This window comes from Zootoca vivipara, chromosome 3 (genome assembly GCF_963506605.1).
Source record: "Zootoca vivipara chromosome 3, rZooViv1.1, whole genome shotgun sequence".
In the NCBI taxonomy this organism is placed as follows: Eukaryota; Metazoa; Chordata; class Lepidosauria; order Squamata; family Lacertidae; genus Zootoca; species Zootoca vivipara.
The window spans coordinates 78,616,285-78,644,044 of NC_083278.1; the positions used below are offsets into that span (position 1 = coordinate 78,616,285).

Below are 27,760 nucleotides of genomic sequence, written 5' to 3' on the forward strand. Positions count from 1 at the left end.
AAGTATCACTATTGCTATATTGCTATATAAATGAGGAACATGAAATTTCCAGTACCTTATTCGACCACTTGTTTTCCCCTATGTTAGTCCTGCTACCTCTGGAACAACATAAAATAGCTTGTTTTGAACATGCTTTTATCTCCATCTTCATTTGGCTTGGGAAAGCTCTGCATGCCAAAAGATGCTTCATGTTCATATGAGTTACTGAAAATGATTTTAGGCTCTATATCAAGTGTAAGGTTTAATTATATCAGACTGCTGATATTTTGCTTTGCTGCAACCTACTATTTCTTTCTCACTTTATCTTGACTCCTTAATAAATACTAAGTACTTTGCAAACTTAGGGACCCAGGTGGCACTGTGGGTTAAACCACAGAGTCTAGGGCTTGCTGATCAGAAGGTCGGCGGTTCGAATCCCTGCAACGGGGTGAGCTCCCGTTGCTTGGTCCCAGCTCCTGCCCACCTAGCAGTTTGAAAGCAAATCAAAGTGCAAGTAGATAAATAGGGATCGCTCCAGCGGGAAGGTAAACGCCGTTTCCGTGCTCTGCTCTGGTTCGCCAAAAGCAGCTATGTCATGCTGGCCACATGACCCGGAAGCTGTCTGCGGACAAACGCCAGCTCCCTTGGCCTATAGAGCGAGATGAGCGCCACAACCCCAGAGTCAGACACGACTGGACCTGATGGTCAGGGGCCCCTTTACCTTTAACTTTGCAAACTTAGGATCATCTCACCAGTTTTTTAACTAGCTTGGGTCCAGACTAGAGATTTGTGAAAAGGTAATGGGAATTACAGTACTTGATTGATTCTGGCTCCAGAGGAAAGGCAGGTTTGAAGGATGTTCCTTCCCTGCTCTCAAGAAACCCCATAGCTATGAAGTGCCTTCTGCTTCAGAGCTAGAGAGATAATGCAGGTGGTTGTGATTATTAAAGGGTCACTCTTCTCTTGGTGGCATTTCCCTTTTTGTTACACATCACAAATATCCAGAGTTCTCATCTATAGAAAACTACACCTGGTAGTGCTGTCCTGCTAGGGCCCTTGGTTGGTTCTACTATGCAGCAGGCTGAATTGACTCGCTTCTTGTGGCATGGGCGGGAGAAGGAGAGGTGAAAGCAGGAATTAGTGCCTGAATTATGCAGGAAGATTTTGTCAAGCATTAGCCCTAGCGAGGTTGGGATACCATTAGGCTTTGCTTCAGGTAGCTCAGCGTCTTGGATCAGCACTGCTGGGCTTAGAAGATGTGCTGCATTTTCAAAAATGCAAAACAGATTGCACTATGCCTTGAAGACTGAGACATCAGAGTGAAAGCTGGCATGCCTACTGAGGACAAAATGCAAAGGATGGTTCCCCAGCACATGCATACACATCCATTTTCAAGGACCAGGAACAAACTAGGGTCCTCAAACACTCTGCTTTATTGGTTCTATCAGGTGTTGCAAGAATTCATCGTACATCCTAGCATTGTGAACCACAGCAGAAACTGAGTTGTGCTTTGAATGCCTAATGTGTCAGAAAAGCAAACCCCTTTCAGAGTCGCTCAAATTTCTTGTTTCCATGACAGTCAAAAATGTAGTTTGTTTTACGGCTTCATGTTTCTTGCAGAAGACCTTCCTAACAAGCCCTTTTGCAACGTACAACTTTGATTTATTTTTTCTTCCATCTGTCCTTCCTGGATAACAGGTGACACATCATATACTAAGATATGTTGACATGAATGACAGCTGAATGATTGGAATGCTGATGGTGCCTGGCAGCTGAACTAAAGATTGGCAGGGATGTTAAGAAGATTGGTCTTTGAAATACCAGTTTGATCTCAATAGCGCGTGGCCTCTGAATTGTTTGGAAACTTCTCTGCAGAGTGCTTTTCAGGACAAATTCAACAATTTATTCATGTGCCACAGATGATGTACCACCATCTAGTTTCTGTGTTTCATGAGATCAGAGGCTCCAACCTTCACCAGAGGATTGAGGGGGCCTGTGCGCAATGCCCTGATGCACTGACATCGTGGGGGGGGGGCTCTGAACATTGAGGGGGCCCGGCTCCTTAAAGAAAAAAAAAGATCACGGGATCCCACAGTGCTTCAGCCCCTAGGAGCCGGTGCTACTGCATGGAATACAATGGTAAATTCCAGAGCTAAAGAAAGATGGAAGCCATTTCATTGTACTACTTGCTTCATTTATAGAAAAAGAAATGTTATTACTTAAGTTAGTCTAGATTTACACTACCTGGAGATCCTTCCTTCTGAGATTAGGGAGTTTCTGTACTTTAACTGGAGAAAGAGAAAAATGAACTATGCACTTGGCCAGGATACTTCCATGTATTGTTGCTTCAAATCTTCCTGTACCTAAACTGAAGTATACAGAGGTGAAGTACCTGGATTGCTCAGTTGGTTAGAATGTGGTGCTGATAACACCACAGTTGCAGGTTTGATCCCTGTATGGGGCAGCTGCATATTCCTGCATTGCAGGGGGTTGGACTAGATTATCCTCAGGGTCCCTTCCAACTCTATGACTCTAAAGTCTAAGTAATTGTAATCTCTGAAAGCTCAACTCTGCCACCATCTTCCTTTCTGCTGATTCTTGTGTCCATTTTTAGATGATGCCCCCTTGACGTAGCAAACTGTAAAAAAAATAAAACAAAACTTTGACTATATGCTGCTATCAAAATAAAAATAAAAAATCCTTCCAGTAGCACGAAAGCTCATACCTATGACAAACTTAGTTGGTCTCTAAGGTGCTACTGGTAATAACAAGGCCAGTGGAAGTGATGATATTCCAGCTGAACTATTTAAAATTTTAAAAGATGATGCTGTTAAGGTGCTACACCCAATATGCCAGCAAGTTTGGAAAACTCAGCAATGGCCAGAGGATTGGAGAAGATCAGTCTACATCCCAATTCCAAAGAAGGGCAGTGCCAAAGAATGCTCCAACTACCGCACAATTGCGCTCATTTCACACGCTAGCAAGGTTATGCTTAAAATTCTACAAGGCAGGCTTAGGCAGTATGTGGACCGAGAACTCCCAGAAGTGCAAGCTGGATTTCGAAAGGGCAGAGGAACCAGAGACCAAATAGCAAACATGCGCTGGATTATGGAGAAAGCTAGAGAGTTCCAGAAAAACGTCTACTTCTGCTTCATTGACTATGCAAAAGCCTTTGACTGTGTCGACCACAGCAAACTATGGCAAGTTCTTAAAGAAATGGGAGTGCCTGATCACCTCATCTGTCTCCTGAGAAATCTCTATGTGGGACAAGAAGCTACAGTTAGAACTGGATATGGAACAACTGAGTGGTTCAAAATTGGGAAAGGAGTACAACAAGGTTGTATATTGTCTCCCTGCTTATTTAACTTATATGCAGAATTCATCATGCGAAAGGCTGGACTAGATGAATCCCAAACCGGAATTAAGATTGCCGGAAGAAATATCAACAACCTCAGATATGCAGATGACACAACCTTGATGGCAGAAAGCGAGGAGGAATTAAAGAACCTTTTAATGAGGGTGAAAGAGGAGAGCGCAAAATATGGTCTGAAGCTCAACATCAAAAAAACCAAGATCATGGCCACTGCTCCCATCACCTCCTGGCAAATAGAAGGGGAAGAAATGGAGGCAGTGAGAGATTTTACTTTCTTGGGCTCCTTGATCACTGCAGATGGTGACAGCAGTCACGAAATTAAAAGACGCCTGCTTCTTGGGAGAAAAGCAATGACAAACCTAGACAGCATCTTAAAAAGCAGAGACATCACCTTGCCGACAAAGGTCCGTATAGTTAAAGCTATGGTTGTCCCAGTAGTGATGTATGGAAGTGAGAGCTGGACCATAAAGAAGGCTGATCGTCGAAGAATTGATGCTTTTGAATTATGGTGCTGGAGGAGACTCTTAATAATAATAATAATAATAATTTATTATTTATACCCCGCCCATCTGGCCGGGTTCCCCCAGCCACTCTGGGCGGCTTCCAAAAAAACAGAAATTCTAAAATACAGAAATCCATCAAACATTAAAAGCTTCCCTAAACAGGGCTGCCTTGAGATGCCTTCTAAAGGTCTGGTAATTGTTCTCTTTGACCTCTAGTGGGAGGGCATTCCACAGGGTGGGTGCCACTCTTGAGAGTCCCATGGACTGCAAGAAGATCAAACCTATCCATTCTTAAGGAAATCAGCCCTGAGTGCTCCCTGGAAGGACAGATCGTGAAGCTGAGGTTCCAATACTTTGGCCACCTCATGAGAAGAGAAGAATCGTTGGAAAAGACCCTGATGTTGGGAAAGATTGAGGGCACTAGGAGAAGGGGACGTCAGAGGACAAGATGGTTGGACAGTGTTCTCGAAGCTACGAACATGAGTTTGACCAAACTGCGGGAGGCAGTGCAAGACAGGAGTGCCTGGCGTTCTATGGTCCATGGGGTCACGAAGAGTCGGACACGACTAAAAGACTAAACAACAACAACAACAAGGTGCTACTGGAAGGATTTTTTATTTTGACTGCGTCAGACCAACACGGCTACCTACCTGTAACTATATGCTGCTATGTTAAACCTATGCAGGTTGTATCCAATGATGGCTTTGCCTGGAAAGTGCTTCTTGCTCATCTAAGTTGGCTGTGAAAGGCATTGACACTGAAAGCAGATTTCTTGGCTATAGACCCAACCTGCCCCTTAGTCACAGATCCTTACAAACCGGTTCAGATGACAGAGTGATAAGAGGAAAGCACTCAGTGAAAAGGTACAGCGTAAGGTGGCCAGGTAAAAGAGAGGATAGGGCTTCTGGACTTTTAATAGTTGTTCAGAAGACCGGATTTCAGCAGGTGTGGCTTGCAGGACAAGCCGGATCTGTTGCAATTCTTCTACACAACCATTCATGCTTCAGGACCGTTTTCTGCCCTTTTGTGACACCCCAAATAGCTGCTTAAAACAGCTGACCCATAACGTACAGTGTTAGGTGTTGCTGCTTTTAACCCTGTAAGCTGCTTTATTTTGCATTAAAAGTGGTATATGTGTGTACTGTTTGGTGATTTTTGAAATATTAATATATATGTCTGAATGTGTGTGTGTGTGTGTGAGAGAGAGAGAGAGAGAGAGAGAGAGAGAGAGAGAGAGAGAGAGAGAGAGAAAGAAAGAAAGAAAGAAAGAAAGAAAGAAAGAAAGAAAGAAAGAAAGAAAGAAAGAAAGAAAGAAAGAAAGCACTTTTAAATAAAATAAATAACTTGGCACAACAGTGAGGCTTTATATGGGTTTTACAGTTTGGACAGAAATACCGTAAACACAAGTAATCTTTCAGCCCTAGTTCAGCATCATTTGTGTAAAATGGCCTTAATCTTTTTCTCAAGGGGTCCCTCTCCTGGCTGCTGTTTTGCCTGCAGTACCCAGTAGCTTAATTAGAAACAAGGGCTGAACATACTGAAGCATAAAATAAATATCTGTATTAGAAAACAGTTTAGCTGCTGGAGAAACATGAGAAAGGAACAAAGTTTTACAGTAAATTGTTAACAGATGCTAGAAAAGTTCAGCATATGGGAGGCTACGTAATACTGAAAAGTATGAAACATTATGGCAAAAATAATAAACCAAATATTTGCAGAGAACATGGGTAACACTATTCTTCAAAAGGCTGTGTTATCTTTCAGGGGTACAAGCTTATCAACTAATTGTGTAAAAGAGGAGTATAAAGATAAGAGTACTGAGGCTATTTTGATTACAGTAATTATGTTTTTTAATTAAAAAAATGCCCTTTAAAATTTAGAATTTTTTTTAATGAAAGTTCTCTGTCATCTCCTCCAACATCACCAAAGGCGACATATAACAGTCAGATATAATTAAATATAATAAACTGAGTTTTTAAAATTCATCAGACAAAAAAAATCCAAAAGTTTATATTTAGCAATACTTTTACTTAATTATATCTTAAGTTAGATCAGCATAGTCAAATACTACTTACTGAGCAGTGCTGGTATCCTGATTATGGAACTTCCTCCCTAAGTGGATGCATTTAGCTCCTATGTCAATGAATTTTCAGCAGAGTTTGAAAATGCTTTCCTCAAAACTGACATTTTAACACTGCATTAAACTGCTGCTTTTAATGATTTCTTTGCTGCTTGGTTTTCGTATTTATACTAATGTTGTATTTTTACTGTCAACGATCATGTTTTAACTGCAGCTGTCATTCTAACATTTTAATATTTTGGTTGTGGTTTTGTGATTCATAATGAGCTTTTATCTCATGACCCATCCCAGTTAACCGTGAGATGTGGCCTATGAATACCCAAGTAAATGAATATGGCTTGTGTCCACTGCCATCTAGGAATGAAGCCTGCAGTCTTTTGATATGTAGTTATTACTATGTTTTTGTGCTGCAATCTTTATTCTTCAGCTTGAAATCATTACTGTTCCCATTTAAGTTAGGCCTGCTAGATCCATCCACCAGACAATTGTTCTTTGGACCTGGCAACTGATGCACTGGTTTGTTTCTATAAAGAACTATTTACTTTAATGGGCTGTACAGTGGTTTGAGAACAAGGTGAACCATAAAATCTGGTGCCAACTCCACCTTAGATCCTTTATAACAATAGCTTTGACATTTGCGAGCCAGTGTGGTGTAGTGGTTAAGAGCGGTAGACTCTGGTGAACCGGGTTCGCGTCTCTGCTCCTCCACATGCAGCTGCTGGGTGACCTTGGGCTAGTCACACTTCTCTGAAGTCTCTCAGCCCCACTCACCTCACAGAGAGTTTGTTGTGAGGGAGGAAGGGAAAAGGAGATTGTTAGCCGCTTTGAGACTCCTTAGGGTAGTGATAAAGTGGGATATCAAATCCAAACTCCTCTTCTTCGATGAATCCTGCTGGGATAGTACCTGGCCGGGCTGGCTAATCCTGCAAAATAGGAAGTGTACTAACGGTGCAAGTATGGCTCTCTCTTTTGTCTCTGATATGACTGCACAACAAAAGCTGAGTATGGCCCCTGCTTTTAACCTCAAGCTGCCCAAGGCTGCTGTCATCAGCTTGTGTCTGCCCTTGTTGTACCTCCTGGCCCCTCCCACTGGCAAAAAACCTTTTATGTGCGCTGTGTTGTATAATTTTCCCTTCTAAGGCTGTGCATGTATAGGATACAGTGTCGATTTTGCTGACACAGTGGTAGTGTTATCTCCCCATGCCCCTGGCATAACTCAAAAAAGGCTAAAGAAATTGAGCAAAAGTGATTTTGTTTTTGTTTTTGTAGGATTTATACATCAGACAATGATTCATGGTTATTTAGCATATATACTGATCAGTCAAATGGTCATCAGAAGATGAAATTAATTTCGGTCCTCAAACTGTGCCTTATTTTTTAACAGGTATGCTGCAAGGAATTCAATAGGATTTGGTGGTCTGAAAATAAAAAGAGAATAGTGGTTTTGTACATAGCTACCAATTCAAGAATTCTTTTAATTTCATTTAAATTATCAAAATTACCCACCTAAAATTTCAGGAATGGAACCCACAGTATGTAGTAGATTTAAAAAGACTAAAAGTACTTGAGTATTGTTTGGGATCACAAAACATTTTACTTTAATACTTTACAGCGGCAGTCCTAACCCTACTTATCTGGGAGTAAGCCCCATTGAATTAAACAGAAATTTATTTGAGTAGACATGGGTTAGGATTCTGCCATAAGTAGCAGGCACTTGGTAAATGTAGAGTTGCTAGTGAAAACATTTTAATTTCTTATATCATTAGCATTTTTTCTCTTAATTCCATCTGTTGTGGGCTAAATTACAAAGTTTCAAAGAATGTCAGATTTTTACAGCTGTTCGTTTGATCTGCTTTTTTATTTTAACTTGGGGCAAGTGTTAAATTCCTTAAAATGGAAATGAATTCCTTAACTCCTATACTGGACTGGCATGGCTTAAAGCTGCTGAACTATAATGTTATGTGGTGGTTGTTGGGCCTGAAAAATGAGGGGGAAATGCTTACATTTACTTACTTTATGCTTACTGTCTATCCCAATCCCCTTCTGCTTGGGAAGGGAAATGAGGGAAAACTACTAGACATATGGAAACAGGGATTAAAAATATGTAGATTTAGGAATGCTTGGCTGTAGGAGCTCCCACCATCTCTTCCTACAGAAATAACAGGAGAGTAGTAGTGATCCAGTAGCAATACATCCCCCCCCCCCAAAAAAACAGGATAATGAATGCTGTGGTCTCTCATTATAGCCATGTCAAATCAGATTGTATATCAATCTTATCAAATTAAGTAGTGCTTATCAAATTAAGGCTGATGACCAGAGCCAGCATAACTACTTCTAGTTTGTGTAGAAATTTTCACACTTCACACACATGCATTAAAGTCTCACTCTCAAACACAACAAATGAGGTGGCATATAAGTGTCAGGACTATATCAGTTCAAAATACAAGTGTGGGCTCACATGAATGAATTATTCTTCATACAAAAATGCTTGAAAAACAGCATATCAAGGAGTAAGGTCTAATGATGCAAAATGCTACATTGTTTATGTGCAAATGATTATTTAGTGTGCAAAATTCATTCACCTGAGCTCCTACCCACTGTTGTAAAGCCCAGTCATATATTTCCCACCTCGCTGTTTGTAAGAACTAGACCTATAAAACGACTGCAAGCAGAAGTTTGTGAACGTTGTTAAGAATGAAATCATGAAAGATAAACAAATATGCTACCTTTCTTTTGCAAGTACTGCAAGACCTTGTAGTAAGATAGGCACAACTGTCTGGTCCAGATAGGCACGCGTAGGTAGTGACTGAAGATCTACTTTCTGCTTTGATGTTTTCTCTGCACTTGCTTTCTCATTTTCCACTATTCGCTTAAAATGTAAACAAACACTAGATGAAGACAGCAATTCAGTGTTCAAGTTGAAAATATAAAGTCATGCATTTCTGGACTATCTAAAAATTGACCAAAAATCCATACGTTTTACTTATTCAGTGAAATAAGTACTGTATGTTTTCTCCAAAAAAAATCATGCAGAAGCCCCATTAAAAATGTTTCTTTCCTTGAAAATTCTGTTTGCTTACCATGGTTCCATGAGACAGCCATTACTGTTTCATGGCCTGATTTTTACAGATTTACAGCAAAAATGTCTAGATGAGGTGAATGGTGGTGAAATAAAAATTATTTTGCACAAAAATGCACACAAATATGCAAATCTATTCAATAGGTTAACATCAATCTGAGGATCTTCATATATGCAACAGTCTAATACTATACTAATACTAATGCCAGGATGAAAGCTTTTAAAAACAGCAAAATAAATCTTTCTCATTCTGAGCCGCACAAGCTCAGGCACTTCCATAATAAATACCTGAGATTGTACAGTTGTATTAGACAAGCTATCCTAACACATGACTGGATCAGAGGCCTTATCGCTAGCTTCACTCAATTCTATGAATAAACAACTTTAGCAAATTGTACTCTTAATTTAAGAGTATCAATATAAGACTATTATTATTTTAATTCATTACCCACCCTTCACTCAAAGTTCCCACCATGGCCAACAACCATTTACAATACAGTTTAAAAACTTACAATTAAGAAATACAATCACAAAAAATAGAGCAGATCCCAATTTCAACAGGGAATAGTTAACTCTCATTATAAACTTAGTTACCTCTACGTTCTCTGTAAGACCATACTCCGCATGAGGATTTTCTGGAACCTGCAAAGCATCACACAGTTATAAAATATCTCTTACACACACAATCTCACTAACGCAGGTATTGTTGGGGGGTTTGGCATTACCTGTGGCTGGCTCTCCATAATCTGTTCTGTCTCCATGATGTGTGGAAGTTAGCAAATACGAAGTAGTCTTAGTGGGGAGGAAACAGAAAGTTACTGATTACACTGTGATCAGTTTTAGAAATCTCTCTCTTAAGTAAAGCTGATAGTTCATGTTACCAACAACTTCCAAGTGTCTTTTGGTATGACACATTTCATAACTCCCCGTTAAGAGATCTTTTATCAGATATATTTTCATTAAAAATAAATCCCTTAACAAGAAGATCAAGGGTTTAAATGTCAGTTGTTTTAAGCAGAAAGGTTAATTTCTATCCAAATGATGGGGGAAGCAGGATCAACTACATGCACTGCTGAGAAAGCAATGATACCTTTGTCGATCCAGATGTTGCTGACCTCAACCTCCACAATAAGCACAGAAAACAGATAGGGATGGCAGACCAACAGCATTTGGAAGGCCACAGATTCCCCATCCCTGTTGTAATGGCTGCGTATTGAACTTGCGCACGGTTCCTCAGCAGTAAGTCCCCGTTAATCTAATGGGTCTTACATTACTCCAGAGTAAGCGTGCCTGCAATTGCAGCCTATGCGTCCGTAAGGAAAAGCTTCATCCGATCGAGGAGCAGCCCGAACGCGACTACCAACAGCCGGCTTGCCTGCCTGCTTTTCGTTTCTTAAAGGCCGCGCTGTCAAGCGACCCTCGTGGCTCCGAAGGACCCGCGCTGGCTACGCTCAGAATTATAGGACCCCCGGAGCCCGAGCGGCAGAAGCGCCAAGAGGGCAGCAGGCGGCCCCTGGACATCCATTTCCCCGCTCCCGCTCTCCGGCCACAAGGCTGCCTCGGGGAGGATGGACGCCGCGCCGCGAACCTCGGTCCGCGGCTCGGCAGCCCGCGCTCACCTCCGCTTAGCCGAGCAGCTCTTGGGTTCGAGGATGAAAAGTCAGCAAGAAAAACCACCCGTCGCGGAGCAACGAGCGAAACAATCCGCGAGACGAGTCGTAAACAAGGAACTTCGGCTGTCGTACAGCGGCGCGCCGTAAAGGAGGGAGCGGGGAAATGTCGCGCTTCCAAAGCGGCAAGCTATTCGGGCCTCTAGCGCGCCTGCGTAATGGAGAGAGCTCACCAAGGCAGAAGCGGCGGGGTGGGGATTCGCCTGTTTGAGAAGATAGGAACTCTCTGTCGCGGTCGCAGCTCCTTCTGTGAAGGATGGATGGGCTTTAGCGTGGAGGTTAGCTCATCGCTCAAACCCTGTTCTCAGTTTTCGGCATGTGAAAATCAGAATAAAAAGAAAAAGTGTGGTCTTGTTCGTTTCTCTTCACCCCGATCAAATAAGTTTGAATTCTGTTGAAGTATTTCTTCATTCTGTGTTCAGTAATAATAAATCATCTTGTCTAGCAATTAGTACTCAAGATGGATGTCAAAGTTTTGTGCAAAATGTAAAAAAAAATATGTAGGGAACCAAGCAGTAAAACAGCTGTTTGTCATGGCAACCAGCATCCTTTAAAAGCTGGGTCGAATGAAAAGAACATAAATTTCAAAGGGAACTGGGCCAGGTACTGCAATTCAAAATGTGCTAGTACAGAGAAGCCACTAATTTAGCTTGCAGTGTTGAATTGACAGAAAGAGAAAACACTCTCCTGAAGGGAGCAGGATATCCAGATGGGATTGAGTAGTAAAGCATCTCTAGTAAGAAAGGAATCAATAGTCTACTTTCTTCAACAGGTTTACTCAGCATTTAAAATTAAGTTGCCATGTCGGATGCATAGCTGCCAAGTTTTCCCTTTTCTCGCGAGGAAGCCTATTCAGCATAAGGGAAAATCCCTTAAAATAAGGGATAACTTGGCAGCTATGGTCGGATGTATCAGTCACTCTACATTGGAGTGGGTGCACCCAGTATTCCCTTGGCTCTGCTAACATATGGGCAATGGTATCATCCCTTTCCCTGCAGTGGAGGTGAATCTCAGAAGCATCAATATTGCAGTGAAAGCACAGTCTCATTCCAAGTGCACAAAGAGGAGGAGGGGAGGGGATGCTGGGATGCAATATTAACTAGGCAACCCTACCATTGAAAGAAAGGATACTCATTCTGAGGGTATGACTGAAGTTTGCCTCCAGTATTCATCAAGAAAAAACGACCGCAGGTTTTCAAAATTTGACAGAAAACTCCTAGTTTGGAATATTCCATTCATTTATGTTATTTGACCCACAGGACAGATAATTGCATCCTTTAACATTGGATCTGATTGCCTTTCCTTGGCAGCATAATTGTGATAGGTACAAATCATAATGTCTGTAAATCCAAACCGATGCTTTTCCACTGCTTTTCCACAACATGCTTAAAATTACTATTTGTGAAATGAAAATGAAAATTGTATTCTAGGAATTAGCTTTCATATAAATGCATTACTGATCCTATACAGTTAGGTATTACATTGAAATCAATAGGTTCAAAAGTGATTAATTCTGCATAGGATTGCATTCTATGTGTACTAGAAACTAGATAGGTTGCCTATATTTTATGCCATCTTCCAATTATTTGATTCTTAAAGTTTATTATTAATAACCTCATCACAGCCTGATGCCCTCAAAGCAGTACACAAGATAAAATGAGATAAAAACAACAACAAATAATACACACTCCAAAAACAAAAACATTTAAAAATATGAATAAGTAATATTCCATAAAAGGACTGAGTCACACTTCAGGGAAAGTCTTCAAAAACATATTCAGTAGCCACCTAAATATGAAGACATGGGGCGCCAGTCTAATCTCAAACAGTAATTAATTCCTGAGGGCTAGAGCTTCAACACTCAAAGCCTCATTTCCAGTACAAACTAAGCACACCTCTGAGGCATACAGTAGTCTCAGCAGTGCTTCTTTAGAGGTGTGCAGTTGCCAGGCAGGGCTATATGAGGCAACCTATTCCAACTTTTTAAGGGGTTTGAATACTGAAAGTAAAACCTTTAATGGTGCCTGATAGCTTTTTAGCAACGACAAACATGGGTCCAGAGACACACCCCAGAAAGAGCGCAACCCTATCCAGAACAGACAACTGGCCTACCCCCTGGATATGGGAAATTATATAGGAAGAGATAGTGACATTGTGGTGATCCATGTGGTTAAATAAAAGGTATTGGAATAGTGAATAGAGCTTCTAATTAATTATTGTTTTAAATAGGTCCTTTATTCAAAAACATAACCAGCATCACATATGTCTCTTAATGCTTTGCTGCTTCATTCTGTAGAATGTAATTTTATGTGTTTTATATTACTTCGAACACCCTCAGATTAGTTTTTAATTGCGGCGATCTGTAGAAAACTTCCCTGCCTCCCTCCCATCTTGACTTGACATTCTGTCAACAGGCTGAGGACAGAAGGGAGAAATCCTAACTCCCATTACGCATTGCATTCCCTACTGACTACATTGCCCAGAGTGCACCGCTTTCACACAAAGCGGGTGCAATATAGAGTGGTACTACCGGTAGTACTGTACAGTACTGCATTGGCTCTTACGCCAACACTAAGAGACACACCAGCCAGCCAATCCGCTATCTCCATTAATTACGTGAGAAGCATTGCGTAATGGTAGCCTTCCGGGTTGACCTGCCTCCTTCCCCTACCGCCTGTAGTGCCGACCACGCCCCCTATTGTCGCTTATGCGGTTCGCGCAGGCGCAAATTGACGAGAGCGTCCAGGCGGCCGGCGAAGGGCTGCTGTAACGGCGCTCCTTATTCAGGAAGCGTCGCCGCGCATATTGCCTCGTGCGCGCGCTTGCGAGTGCCCCCTGTGCCTGATAGCAGGGCTGAGGGAAAGGGGCGTAGCCTGTGCCATGGCAGGCCCGCGCGGCTGGTTGTTGTCAGTCGCTGGCAGCGGGTTATGGCGACGGCGGTGGTGAATGAATTCTCCGGGCGGGAGAGGGAAGAAGAAGGGCTCAGCCGCCTCCAGCTCCCCGACTCGGGCCGCCGGGACTTCCTCTCCGCCCAGGGCCGGGCCGGCTCCCTCGGTCCAGCACCAACAGCACCACCACCAACAGGCGGCGGCGGCGGCGGCGGCGGCGGCTTCCCCTCACAAGCGCAACCTCTACTACTTCTCGTACCCGCTGTTCGCCGCCTTCGCCCTGCTCCGCTTCCTGGCCTTCCAGCTGGGGCTGCTGTTCGCCTGGCTCTGCGAGCGGCTCTCCCGCGGCGGCGTCCTCATGGCAGCCACCAAAGGCACCGCCAGGGCCGGCGTCGGCGACGCTCCCGAGACAGTGCGAGCCTGCCACAAGCGCGCCTTCGAGTGCATCTCCACGGCGCTGCGCATCGACGAAGACGAGGCCGGTAAGGGAGGCCCCGGGAGAAGTGAAATGGCTGCGGCAAAGGATGGGGGTGGGTGGGGGGAGCGGTTGTGTAGCGCGGCGAGGACGGTGCCAACGGAGGGAAGGGGATGCCGGCCAGGAGGACTGGGACGGGCGTGCGGCGAGGAGAAGCCCCCTTTCGCCGTCGCCTCACGCCCGTCGGATGGCTGCGCCCCCCATCTTCGGTGCCCCCCCGTTCCGTCAACCTCCCCTTCCTGGCGCCGTGTCTCATAATGCGGATAAATTGCTTCCGAGTTCGCTCTTCTCGCCCATCTGCTCTCGCAGTCGAGGGGACTGAAGAGTGTTTTTTTAGGTCCTCCTTGTAGTGTTGGCAGCGATGGTTCAGTCCGCGCGCAATTAGGCAGGGGTTTAAAATCCATGGGGCTTTGAAGAGAATTGCTCCAGAGTGAAAAGTCTGTGGTGGTATAGGTATATTAACCCCATAACAGGCGGCGAATGTTACGATATATGGAGGGTGCTGAAATGTAGGACTTGGTGGGTGGAGTCTATGTAAAGGGAGGCTTTGCTGTGAATGTGAAAGAGACTTTGTGTTACCCGCTTAGTCTCTTTGTTCTCCGAGTTCAGCTTGTACTACTGTGGTTCATCATACACCTTCACCCAGCCGCTGCTTCTGTTAACTTGTTTGGGCTGCATATCAAATTCAAGTTTCTAAGGGGTTCAGACAAATTCTTGAGATGGTAATGCTGAGGGAGGGGGGAAATGTGTGGAATGGTGAGCTCTGTGGATGCAAACTATTCAGAAGGGCCTTTTTTTTAAAGGGTGATTGTACTGTACTGTAACAGTAGCTGTTAGTCTTGTGAGAGAACATGAGAGTTCAAATATTTTAAAGCTAAATCGTTTGCCATTTGTAACCTTCAATGTTTCCTGGTGTGACAGCTTTGGTAAAAGATAAGCCATTGATAGAAGCTTTTAAAACGTTGTGTGCAGAGACTCTCGAATATTTTAAATGTCTTCAACCACCAACCACTTTTTGTGATTACAGCAACAATAAACACATAAATAAATAAATAAATAAATAGGGACTGCAGTGAGGTTTTTGTTGTAAGTTTTACTTAATGTACAGGTAATAGGTTAAGACCCACTCTTTCCATTTACTTATTTGGTTGTGATTTAGAATAACAGTGAAAAATAGCCTTTCTAATGCAGAAGTCACAAATATTTTTAAATACAATGAGCTGGATATGTTGAAGCAGACTTGCACTGACTTAGGCAACTGGTTGATTCTAACCTACCTCTGGGTCTCAAGCAGAGGTTATTCCCAACACTGATACCTAAGATACTTTTAGCTAGAGATACCAGGGATTGAACCTTTTACATTCAAAACGTTTTCCTTACCAGAAGTTATGGTTCTGAACAAACAGCATTGGGCTGCCAACATATGTAACAAAATTAAGAAATAAGACTGACATTAAGAACATGGTAAGAGCCTACTGAATCAGGCCAGTGGCTCATCCACCATCCTGTTTTCATAGTGGCCACACGGATGCCTGTGGGAAGACTGCAAGCTAGACATGAGTGCAACATCACTCTACCCAACTGGTATTGAGAGGCACAATGCCTCTCACAGTTGAGATAGAGAGAGACCATTACCAGCATGGCTAGTAGCTGTTTACAACCTTGTCCTGCGTGATTTTTTTTAATCCTCTTTTAAAGCTGCCTAAGTTGGTGGCCATTGATGCCTCCTGTGGGAGTGAGTTCCATTGTTTAATTATGTGTTGCCTAAAGTACTTTCTTTTAGCTGCCCTCATTCTTCCAACATTCCGCTTCATTGGATGTCCATGAATGTTATGAGAGAGGAAGAAAAACTTTTCTCTAACCACTATCTCCATGCCATGCATGATTTCATAAACATCTATCATGTCACCTCTTGCCTTTTGTTATTTTTAGGAATTGATGGTGAATTTGAACCCCGTGTCCAATCACTTTCAAAACATAGCTTGAATTAGATTTTTCCCCCCAAGTTGCCCTTTTAGTTTCTTTACTTAGTGATTGTGGCACTACATGGCTTTCCTGGAAAGTGTGGAAATAATCAATATCCGGGAGTAATATAGCTGATTGCCCGTTGATTGTTTTGTATGAGAGATTAAACAAATCTGAAACATTAAGATTAAACCTTTCTATCTCATTTGTTCAGCAGAATCAAGATAAGGAAGTAAGTGAATGAGTTCAAGACAGTTTGACAAGCCTATGAAAATATCTTTCCATTGCACTCTGGGTGTGCTGACCCCTGCGATTTCCCCAAATGTGGGAAGCTCAACTGCATAATTTGTGGTAGGTTTAGGATAGGTTAGGCTGAGAGAGTGGGGGAGCCGGGGTCACATAGTAAGCTTCATGACTGACTCCTACGGTAGTATAACACTCTGATTCTTCACATGCAAAAAAATTACTGCAAAACTTCGTGGACTGTATTGCAAACGGTGTCAACATATTAATGTGGTTTGTTCAGTTCAGGATTTGAACTGAAAGAAATTCTCACATATTGAACGGGTATTTGCCCTGCTTGGCTGTGCTTTTCTCCTTCTAGCATGTGGATTTGCTTGCTAATGTGAGCTGTCTGGAGCTTCTTGCTTTTAAGGTGCTTTTTTATAGTTCACCTGATATAACCATACCCGTTTGAGGTCTGGAGTGTATGGATTTACTTGTAGCAGCTGATGTGTGGATGATCCAGCATTCCTGTGTGGGATTGAATCGGGTAACTTTCAGACTTTGATTATGTGCTCTCTTGAGTAATCTGATATTAAAAGCAAGGCACTGTGAATTCATTCTCATATTCTCTTGTGATCCAGATTCTCGTTTTTCTATCTAAATACTTTATTGACACTTTGTTTCTTTAAAACAAATAAAATTGGAATGTGAAGGCAGTCAGAGTAGCATAATGTCAAGGTGAGTTCTGAACCTGAAAGTCTGAGGTCACTTCAGTCATGAACTTCCTAGATAGCGTTAGTCAGACCACTATCTGTATACCTTAGCTTTCCATCTGCATATGGGGATACTGTTGATTTACTTGTCGGCCTGCAGGCAATCAAAAGCACAATATGAATGTTCTGTATTTCATCAATTCCATAACAACTCCTCGATGTGTAATTGACTTTTCTGCATATATTGTTATTGGGTTGCTTTCTGAACAAGCTTTAATACTGGTTGAGATCCAATGTAGTGTGGAGCAGTTACCCCCTGCAGGCCCCACAAGCCTCAAAATCTGTTCCAGAGGGTTGAGCAGATTTGGGGTGTTGGGAGCTGGAGGATGGAGAAGAGAAAACACAAGTCTGAATGTGCATACTGGTAGCCATCTTCAAATAACTTCCATAGGCTCTATACAGTGTCTGTAGTTCTGACCATTCTTCATGACGGAAAGTATGCAAACAACTTTTTCTCAGCAGGACAAAAGGAACAAGCTGTTGAATGGTACAGAAAGGGGATTGAAGAACTGGAAAAAGGAATAGCTGTGCTAGTTACTGGTCAAGGTAGGCCAACCTTGTGTCTGTGAAACTGTGAGCTTATTTTGATACTAAATTTAAATGAATAAATAGAAGGAGCAATTGAAATTGGCAAAGAAAACCTAGTAAATCTTTTTTTTTTTGCAGAATTAAAAAAAAAAGTTTTTCATGGTTAGGTTTTTTTTCCTCTGACCTTGAGCCATATTACCATGTTTTTTTGTTTCCTTGAGGTTAATCACTGGTTGTTTGCTCCTGCCACACTGCCAGGAAACAAGCCATGGTCTAGTTTAGCATCATGGTTGTGGTTTGTTTGGAGCAAAAACTACAGACTTCAAGATATGTTGGCCACCAGACCATAGCTTGTTTCCTGTCAATGCAGCAGGAGTGGCAGAGGAGTAGTGTTCATATTAACTTTCAAATGTTTGCTGTAAATTTTTCTTTGCCACAAGGCTTATGTAGACAATTAAGAAACATTTCTCATAGTAGTCAGCTGGTGATCTGTTTTAATTGTTTTTGTGGTTTTTATTGTATTATAATTGTTGCAGATGGCTTTGGTATTTTTTCACAAAATTATAAACAAATGTTTATTAAAAAACCTAAACCTTAGTTTATGTTTTAATGTGGTGTGTGAACAGGGCCAGAGTTGTTGAATGCAATACACTTCCTTAATTGCTGACAGCTAATTGTACTTGAAATAAAATCTCTGTTTTGGAAATACTCAAACCGATTCTCATTAAATTTTCTAAATAATAACCAAAAAATCATCTGCCATTAAAATTGTACTGAATTAATTCTGGTTCAGGCTAATAAAGTCAGATCCTAAACTGATTCTGTTCCAGTTCATGTTGAATAATACTGAATTCAGAATGGGATACAACAAATATTTAGGATTGATCCTGGACAATCAGAACCATACTTTTAAATGGAATTAATCAGAGGTTGCTAGACAAAAGTTTCCAGCATCCTTGACCATTGGGCATGGCTGCAAGGGCTAATGGGAGTTGGAGTCCAACAACATCTGTAGCCCCTTTCCCCACCATGCCTTCATCATGTCTGTTGCCAGTTACTTCTTTGAAAGAATGGAGTACGTACAGAAATTTGACAAAATGCAAGAATAGAAATCCTTCCAGCAGGAGTGCCACCTTGGCTCCATGATCATAGGTGCCATGCAGTGAGCATGGCCCTGGCACCAAAATTTGTGGGTGCCCGGACCCTTCATGGGGAATTTTGTGGGTGCTCGGTTAGCCAGGGCCCCGGCGAGTTGGCACCTATGCCTTCCAGATAACTCTGAACCACCCTGAGACACGTGGGTATAGGATGGTATATAAATTCAATAAATAATAGTAATAATGGGTTCACGTGCTAATGGTTCACTCTGTTTGTGGATAGTTTATATTATCTACCACTTGTTTCTTAGCTGAACTTTTATTTTGAACAGATATCCTGGATTTCGTTTTTGTTTGTCAGTTGTGGTTCTACAAAGTACCGGTATCTCTGTTGATGGTTCATGGTCTCCTTTTAGAGGGGATGGGGATAAAAATCAGTCAGATTTTTGGCTCAAGTTAATCTTGCTATCGGTACCTTCGCACTAACTTTTTTGGTGTTGCTTTTAAAAGCAAGTTGAAAGCTTTAAATACACATTTAATTTTGATGTAATTTCCTATCTGTAAATTGGCGAAACAAGTATACTAAAATTGTAATGTAAATGTGGCATGGTAAATAGTTAGCATTTATTAATATCTTAGAAGTTTTTGTTGTTGTTTAGAGATTCTTGGGGCTAAACTCAATCCAAAGGATTGCACTTCATGTTCCTTTAGAATGGTTTTTTCATCAGTTTAGAAATCTGACATACTACTTGTCAGAAAGAGACCTAATACTATTGCTAGTTCCATATCAGTATTTTGAAATAATGGCAGGGAATAGAAAATATGAACAGGGAGGCTAATTGCACATGTAATGGGAAAATACAGCTAGTCTGAACATGTTCTTACTACTGTGTTCATTTGCATATTTCCCCATTTGTGCAAATGTCCCTGAAGAGAGAAAAGCATGCACAGACTTGTTCTAATGTTAGATATCTATGCAGAGCATCATTAGGTTTTTTCCCCTATGTCAGTTACTCTTAGATTCATGTATATTTTAAGTAAGTTGTAATTTTAATATTTACTTCTCTTTTTTGCTATAGTGTGGGACAAACATTGCTGTTGTAATTATGCTTGAATCTGAATATTTAACTTTCTTTTTAAGGAGATCATTGTGATCGAGCTCGCCGTCTGCAGTCTAAAATGGTGACAAATTTGGCAATGGCGAAGGACCGTTTGCAGCTGTTAGGTATTATTTAATATTTTTATTTTGGAAAACTGGAAATGATAGTTACACAATGCATATATTTAAGAAACATTTATTAATCTGGCTTTTTAACTTTTGAAAGGGGTATCTCGGTATTGGATTTTAACTGCATAGAACCTATATACCTACTGTGACACAGATACAGGAATATTGGCAGAGTCTGGGTCGTTTAGGGGGGAGGGATTTAAAGGGGCTGTGAGAAAAACAGACTCAAGACTCTATGAAGATGAAGTTCTGGAGTTCAGTTGGCTCTCTGAAAAGATGATTTATTTGGTACACCCAGTGGAAGTAAATCCATGTTACACCTAAAATAAACATTTTAAAAGGTCTCATTTAGTAAATCTGAGTGAATTCACTGTCACAGTTTGTCATTCTTATATCAAGGAAAAAGAATAAAGGACCAAACTAGACAGTCTGTGTAAGAAACCAGCCTTAGGAGGATGCAAGTTTGTGTGAAACAATGGCATTGAAAGAGGCTGTTTAACCCTTCCCCTTCAGACTGTTTTCCTACTTAAAACCCAACCACTCCTGCTGCAACTAACTTTGGGCAGAAAAATGTATACATGCCATATGTTAAGCAGCCTACTCACCACCTGGCATACCTCCACTCAAACCAGCAGCCTCCTGAGATTGCTCTTGGTGTAAGAGATGCATGCAACTTGCTGCATGTCACATTGCTATATTGCAGTAATGAGTGTTGGATGTAAGAAAAGCTTTAGAGCTGATGACTGAGTCACACTAAAAAAAAAAATCTAATCATATTCCATGGCCATTCACAACATACAACTTTTTTTCAAGAGAGCATAGTAAAAACTTAAAATTAACAACATACAGGTGAAACTTGGAAAATCAGAATATCGTTGAAAAGTGCATTTATTTCAGTAATGCAACTTAAAACGTGAAACCAGTATATGAGATAGATGCATGACATGCAAAGCAAGATATGTCAAGCCTTTATTTGTTGTAATTGTGATTATTGTCGTTAGGTGGGTCAATTATAAATAGAATGTAATTAATGAAATGTATTAGCAATGTTTATTTTTGTATTATTGTAACTATTTGTTTTATTACTGTGGAATTTCCAAAAGAAAGCATTTGTAAACATTAAAATAAAAATAAAAAGTTGCATTACAGTACTGAAATAAATACACTTTTTTGACGATATTCTAATTTTCCGAGTTTGTATGTGCTCTGTTAACAAAAGCTTTTTAGGTATGAGGAGTCTGGCTTAAGTATCAGTCTTCCTGAGCTATAACTGTACCTCTTGCCCCTCCCGCCCGCCCTTCCATTCTCTCCCCCTCACCAGTGGGTATCTAGTCCTACTCAGAGTTTCAGTCACAGGAGGAAGGATATCTTTCTTCCTCACAACATAGTTTAAATATAACTCTGTTTTTTCTGGAACACTCCAAATTAATCTTGGTGCTTCTTGAGATGAGAGCTTCAAGTACTAATTTATTGGACCTTCTGGTACTTGGCAAAAGTACAGAAGCAACTGAGTCCTTAAGGTGCCGTAGGGCACTGCTTTGTTTTGCTGCAGCAGGCTTAACATGGTCATCCCTTGCAGTAAGTCTTAGGCCAGATAGTAGCCCAATCTTATGCATATACTGTATATTTAGTAGTCTCCCTACATTTAATGGATAGGATTTAGATCTCATGTTAGCGTGCATATGCTTGTAGCCTGAAAGTCAATCTGATAATTGTTTTATTTATGTGGTGTTTTATGGAAAAAGTATAATTTTAAAAGAATGTTTATTGTTAATAAGGCTTTAGGTATTGCCATTGCATAGATAATTGTGACATAGAGTGTAATACTTAACATACATTGTTTATAAGCAGCGGAAATCTGTTTGAAACGGTGCAATTATGGAAAGAAACCACATTTAGTTTGGGGGGGCTGATAATGGCTTCATAGTGGTTTTTTCATTTATGGGGTAGCATAGGGCTCTGTATTGTTGTTCCATGTCTTTTAATATCTACATGAAACTTCTGGGGGAAGGTATCTAAAGATGTGGTTGCAGTGTCATCAGTATGCTGACAGCATGCAGCTGACTGTTTTGTTTCCATCTTCTGATGTACAGTGGTGCCTCGACTTACGAATTTAATCCGTTCCGAAGGCACCTTCGTAGGTTGAAAAATTCGTAAGTCGCAATTCCCATAGGAATGCATTGGAAACAGAAAAAAGTCGAAGCAACCCCATCTAAAAATTCGTAAGTCAAAAAAACCCTATCTAAAACCGCCACGGTTTCCGTTTGGATGTAGAGAAATTCGTAAGCGTTTTTGCCCCATTCGTAAGTCGAAAAATTCGGTTGTCGAGTCGTTCGTAAGTCAAGGTACCACTGTAATTGAGGCTGTTGAAACCCTAAACCAGTGCCTGAAGGCATTTGTGGGACCGATGAACTGAGGTTAAATCCAGGCAAGACAGAGGTGCTGTTGGTTGGAGATTCCTGGCTTCAGAAGGAGGATTACAACTAGCACTGGACAGGGTAACATTGTTCCCTGGAATGGGATGGATTCCACCGCCCCCTCCAGCCCAAGGGCTGGATCAAGGACTAACTCACTAGAGTTATTTTTTGGGGTGTGTGGGAGGGGCCACCTACTTTTAAAGTCACCTGATGTCATCAATTCAGGTAACCACAGAGGAGCTCACTTTCAGCATTGATCATCTGATTGGTACTGACAACAAGCCCTTTTGAAGCTGTCAGTTTGCAGATATGATTTGAATCCAAACCACACGTGTGAAAGGACAAGTTCAAAGGGGCTCACTGAAAGTGTCAGTTGGTGCTGAGAATGGGTGCTGCTTGCCAAGGAACACTCAGGAGTGCTTTTTAAGCTCCCAATTGTTCCTTTGCAGCTGTGTCTTTAGCTGCCTGGCATTGCATATGGTATCAGGTGTGGGACAGGTGAGCATGGTTTGGCGGAAAATGCCTTGTGGACCAAATAAAGCCCATGCAACAAAGGCTCCCCACTGTTGCTGTTAAAGGACCCAAGTTCTCCTGGCTTCAATACTGACTGGGGGAGCCCAGGTAGCATTTGTATCCAGGAGTGTAGTTTATCGACTTTGGCTGGTACACTAAGTACAGTCCTTTCTGGAGCTGACAGACCTACTAGCCACAGATCTGATCCATGCTGTGGTCACATCTAGACTAGATTAATATTGTAATGCACTGTATGTGGGGCTCTCTTTAAATATAGTCCAGAAACTCCAGCTGCTTCAAAACACAACCACCAGAGTTCTGATGGGTGTATGGCAGTCAGCTTCAATAACACTTGTAATGACACTGGCTCCTAATATGTCTTCAGGCCCAATTTGAAGTGCTGGTTTTAGCCTTGAACGTTCCAAATGATTTAGGTCCAAGTTACTTCAAAGGCTACATGCACCATACCATCCTGCCCATGCACTGATATCTCAATTATAGGACCTCTTGATGTATTCACCTCCTAGATCTATTATGTGAATGACTAGGAGGCAGAGAGGGAGTCTTTTGTGGCTCCACAGTTTGGACCTCTGTCCAAGTAGAGCTGTGGTGGTCAGCTTTTCAGAATGTTTCAAAATAATGGATTTGTTTCAAATTGCCTTCCCTGGTTAATTCCCCCCCCCCACTCACTTAAGGAAGCTGGAATGTTTTTGTGTTACTGAAATTCTGAGTTTATATTTATCTATGATCTTTATTCTTGATTTTAATGCTTGTAGTTTTTATTGGCTGTAAATCTCTTCTGATAGCCTTTGCCTGGGAAAGCATCACACAAGCATTTTAAAATAAAAATAGTTTAGAGCATGCAGGTGAAATCTCTCAACATCTTCACCCTCTATCAACAAGACATACTGTAGCCTTTTCCATAAGCCCTAGGTAAAGGGTAAAGTCGCGAACAACTCTGGGGTTGCGGCGCTCATCTTGCTTTACAGGCTGAGGGAGCCAGCATTTGTCCGCTCTGCAGACAGTTTTTCCGGGTCATGTGGCCAGCGTGACTAAGCTGCTTCTGGTGCAACGGAACACTGACACCAGAGCAGCGCACGGAAATGCCGTTTACCACCCTGCCGGAGCAGTACCTATAAATCTACTTGCACTTTTGGCGTGCTTTTGAACTGCTAGGTTGGCAGGAGCTGGGACCAAGCAATGGGAGCTCATGTCCCTATGTTGGAACAAAACCCCAAGGAGGCCTGTAACTAAATTTAACACGTGTTATAAATAACTGGTCGTATGTTTGGCTCTAGGCCTCTTATCGTGCAACTTTGTCTCTTTGACGTATGATGAAAACATCAACTGGGGTCACTTTGTGATCTAAAGACAAGTGGATAACAACACAAGTACAATAAAGTGTACTTGGCCTGATCCAGCAGACTCTTCTTATGTTCTTCGTTGGTGATAGATCAGTAATTGAATAATGCATTTTGTGAGCCAAAACTGCATTGAAAACTGTTGCTTTTTGACAGTGGCTGTTTTTCTTTTCTGTGTGGGTTGGATTCAAACTTGCATGCAATGAAGTTTTGATCATGTGAAACTCGGCTAGAGGAACAGAGAAAGGAAGATTGTTTTTGCTAGTTCCTCCTTTCCTGTGTTGCCCTCTGAAAAGCTGATATCAGTGGCTGCAGGCCCCTCTGCAACACAACACTGAGGGCTGCAGGGGAAAAGGGGGAGAGTAGAAAATAGCCATCTTTATTCCAGCATAAGCTTCTGCTAGATCAGAATCACTTCCATCTGCAGAGTGGCAACCCTGCACCCAACCTTTCTTTTGCTAAATAAAATGGGTGTTGACCCCTCATTCTGAAACCAATTAGTGTGAAGAACTCCAAATAAGTTAAGTGTGTGAATGCTTCAGGGTGTTATGACGAGTCAAGTTCAAGAGGCTGTTTACTATGTTACTTCAGAAAGATGACAAATAATGATTGTCATAAGGGCTGGAGTGTTGGAATTGAAGCAGTATAATTTATTGGAATATTTCTCAAGTATACATCATACTTTAGAAGTGGCAGAAAGGCTTCATCAGTTTACCCCAAATCTGCTAATTGTACAATAATGCTACACCCCTTTAAGAATCCATTTTTCCTTTAGGATATTTGATATTTAGTAATGTAGTGTTGAAATTTGAAGATGCTAATTTGATCAGAAAAGATGATTGTTGCTCAACCTTATTAATTGAAGAATTGTCTGACATGATGTAATCTGAAGCAAGCATTAGCTGTTAAATATGGAGTGGTACCGTGTTTCTCATATTATAAGACATGTCTTATATTTATTTTTTCCTCAAAAAAACACACTATGGCTTATTTTCAAGGGATGTCTTATTTTTTTCCTCCTCCTCCTGCCGCGGCCGGCATTGCTGCTGCGCCTATCACTATGTCTTATTTTCGGGGTATGGCTTATATTCCTTGAATGCTTAAAAATCCTGCTATGGCTTATTTTATGGGTATGTCTTAAAATATGAGAAACAGGGTAATTATACACAAACATTTGCCAATAAAGCGTACTATAAAGATAAGATCTGGCTGCAACATGCACCAACTGGTTACAAGCTCTCTCACCTAAAACCTTCGTGTTCCCATGGATAGAGATACCTGTGCATACAGCATTGAAAAGTTTCCCATCAATCTTTTACATTGTGATTTCTGACTAACTTGGTTATTGACTGTAATTCACAACCTTTCCATAATATACAATCATCTTTTAGATGTTCTTGTAGCTTCATAATACAGTATAGCAAACATAAGACACATGCTTTCTAACTTAAATCCATTTCAAGTCAATCAAAGGCAAAGTCATTTTTTGTGTGATTAGTATACGTAACTTCCATGGGTTCATTTTTTGTTTTTTATTTGTCCTTCCCCACCCTTCTGTTTTGTTGCATAGAGAAGATGCAGGCAGTTAAGCAAATTCCCAAGCTGCAAATGGAAATCTGTAGTGACAGTACTAACCTGGTATGCCGCAATGGACATCTCCAGTCAGGTGGGTTTGGTTTTACCAGCACCTAAATAATTAGGGGGATGTCTCAGTATATATTATGTTACAAAGAAAATATGCAGTGCTAAATTGCCTGCACCTAAACAAGTTTTAAAATGCTTTTCTACTGAAAGGTTTCTGTAGTGCGTTCTGTCCTCAAAATTGTTAACATTGCTTTTGTTGAACTCCTTTCTTTGTACTTTAAAGTTCACCACATTTGAAATGAAATGGTTCCTAAGGCAAAGTGTTAATTTTTAAAAATCACATGGTTTTAAAATGCAGTTTTAACTTAACTAGGATAACTATATGTGGGAGTTGGTTGAAGTCATATATTTGGGGGAAGGATTGTAACCTAACATTCTGAAAGTATGCACTAAAAAGGATAAGTGAACTTAAAACAGCAGATTGTGAAATGTTCATTGTTAGTTTTGTTTTGTAATTTTGTTAAGTAGGGTAGCTTCTCTGCATACTAGCTAATTGGTCATCTCAGTTATTTTCACTGTTTGTAAGACAAATGCTTTCAAATGAACAGATGCAAATATTGTTGAAAGCACAACTAAGCTAAAACTCAAGCATTGTGGCTTAATATTTTTGCTTTACAAATTTGGTATTTTATATGAGAATCCCCAGAGAGTTGAGGTGGAATGGGTTTCCTCAGTTGTTTTTTTTTAAATCTGCCTGTTACTTTTGGGCCATAAATACTCTCTTCATTCTTGCTAACCATTCTTAAATGAGGCTTTGAAATACTACCTGCTTTTCATATACTTTTGCTTAGCTCATGTACACGGCTGGAACTTCCATAGAATCTTAGAGTTGGAAGGGATCCCAAGGGTCATCTAGGCCAATCCCCTGCATGCAGGAATCTCAGCTAAAGCATCCATGACAGATGGCCATCCAACCTCTGTTTACAAACAACCTAGGAAGGAGAGTCCACCATTTCTCATGGGAGTCTGTTTCACTGCTGAACAGCTCTTACTGTCAGAACGTTTTTCCGACTGTTTAGTCAGAATCTCCTTTCTTGCAACTTAAAGCCATTGGTTAAAGTTCTACCCTCCAGAGCAGGCATCCCCAAACTTGGCCCTCCAGCTGTTTTGGGACTACAATTCCCATCATCCCTACCACTGGTCCTGTTAGCTAGGGATGATGGGAGTTGTAGTCCCAAAACAGCTGGAGGGCCAAGTTTGGGGATGCCTGCTCCAAAGCATGAGAAAACAAGCATGCTCCCTCCTCCATGTGAGAGCCCTTAAGATTTTTTGAATATGGCTATCATATCTCCTCTCAGTCTCCTCTTTTCCAAGCTAAATATAGCCAGCTCCTTCAAGCACTCCTCATAAGGCTTAGTTTCCAGACTCTTGATCATCTTGGTTGTCCTCCTCTGCACACGTTCCAGCTTGTCAACATCCTTCTTAAGTTGTGGTGCCCAGAATTGGACACAGTATTCCAGTTGCGGTCTGACTAAGGCATTGCCAGATATCAGATGAATTTTAATTATTTTTTGAAGGAACAATATAGTTTTGTTCCATTTAATGCAAGTTGTTTTGATAAATAATTTGAATCTGTGCTGATGATTGAGAGTCAGTAATATCTTCTTAACTGCACCATAAAGCTGTTAAAGCTTAGAATAAAATTGCTCCTCCAACTATATTTGGGAGGTACTCTCAAGTAAAGATTACTTCTAAGAAGCTTTGCTCCCTTCACATAACCCAATCTGGTCTCTGGTTTACCAGTGAGTTATAGACAATGAGGTGAAGCAGGAAAAATCTAGAACATGTGGTGTTAATCTCAAGTCTGAATCCAGTCAAAAACAGGTAGTGACTTATCAAGTTGTCTTCGTGGCGGTGATGGTGATGAAGAGTTCTCTGCCATTTTTACATCCTTGGTACTGTCCAGTAGAACTATTCTGAGTGATTCAGGGCCTACCTCAGGTTGTCCCACAGAGTGACGCC

General features: G+C 41.3%; 2 protein-coding genes across 7 annotated transcripts in view; one reads left to right on the forward strand and one right to left on the reverse strand.

Annotated features, from left to right (window-relative positions):
• Positions 1–7,184: 7,184 nt before the first annotated feature.
• On the reverse strand, positions 7,185–10,769 carry DPY30 (dpy-30 histone methyltransferase complex regulatory subunit). Of its 2 annotated transcripts, none has more exons than XM_035108314.2 (5): positions 10,634–10,769; positions 9,740–9,806; positions 9,609–9,656; positions 8,662–8,804; positions 7,185–7,353 (listed from the first exon to the last, which is right to left on the reverse strand). In XM_035108314.2, exons 2-5 carry the CDS (start codon positions 9,773–9,775, stop codon positions 7,281–7,283), a joined length of 300 nt encoding a protein of 99 aa, XP_034964205.1. In that variant the 5' UTR covers positions 9,776–9,806; positions 10,634–10,769; the 3' UTR covers positions 7,185–7,280. The 2 variants fall into 2 exon arrangements, with proteins under 2 accessions (XP_034964205.1, XP_060128876.1); XM_060272893.1 differs by lacking the exon at positions 10,634–10,769 and adding an exon at positions 10,284–10,594.
• A 2,641-nt stretch (positions 10,770–13,410) lies between these two features.
• SPAST (spastin) overlaps positions 13,411–27,760 on the forward strand; it is a 30,065-nt gene continuing 15,715 nt past the window's right edge. The window contains exons 1-4 of one of the 5 annotated variants that reach the window (XM_035108310.2): positions 13,411–14,054; positions 17,470–17,556; positions 19,777–19,860; positions 25,725–25,820. In XM_035108310.2, coding sequence (XP_034964201.2) covers positions 13,631–14,054; positions 17,470–17,556; positions 19,777–19,860; positions 25,725–25,820 — 691 coding nt within the window. In that variant the 5' untranslated portion in view covers positions 13,411–13,630. Of the gene's footprint in view, positions 14,055–14,087; positions 16,364–17,469; positions 17,557–19,776; positions 19,861–25,724; positions 25,821–27,760 lie in introns of those variants that run through there. The other 4 variants (XM_035108311.2, XM_060272895.1, XM_035108312.2 and 1 more) reach the window with 4 other exon arrangements.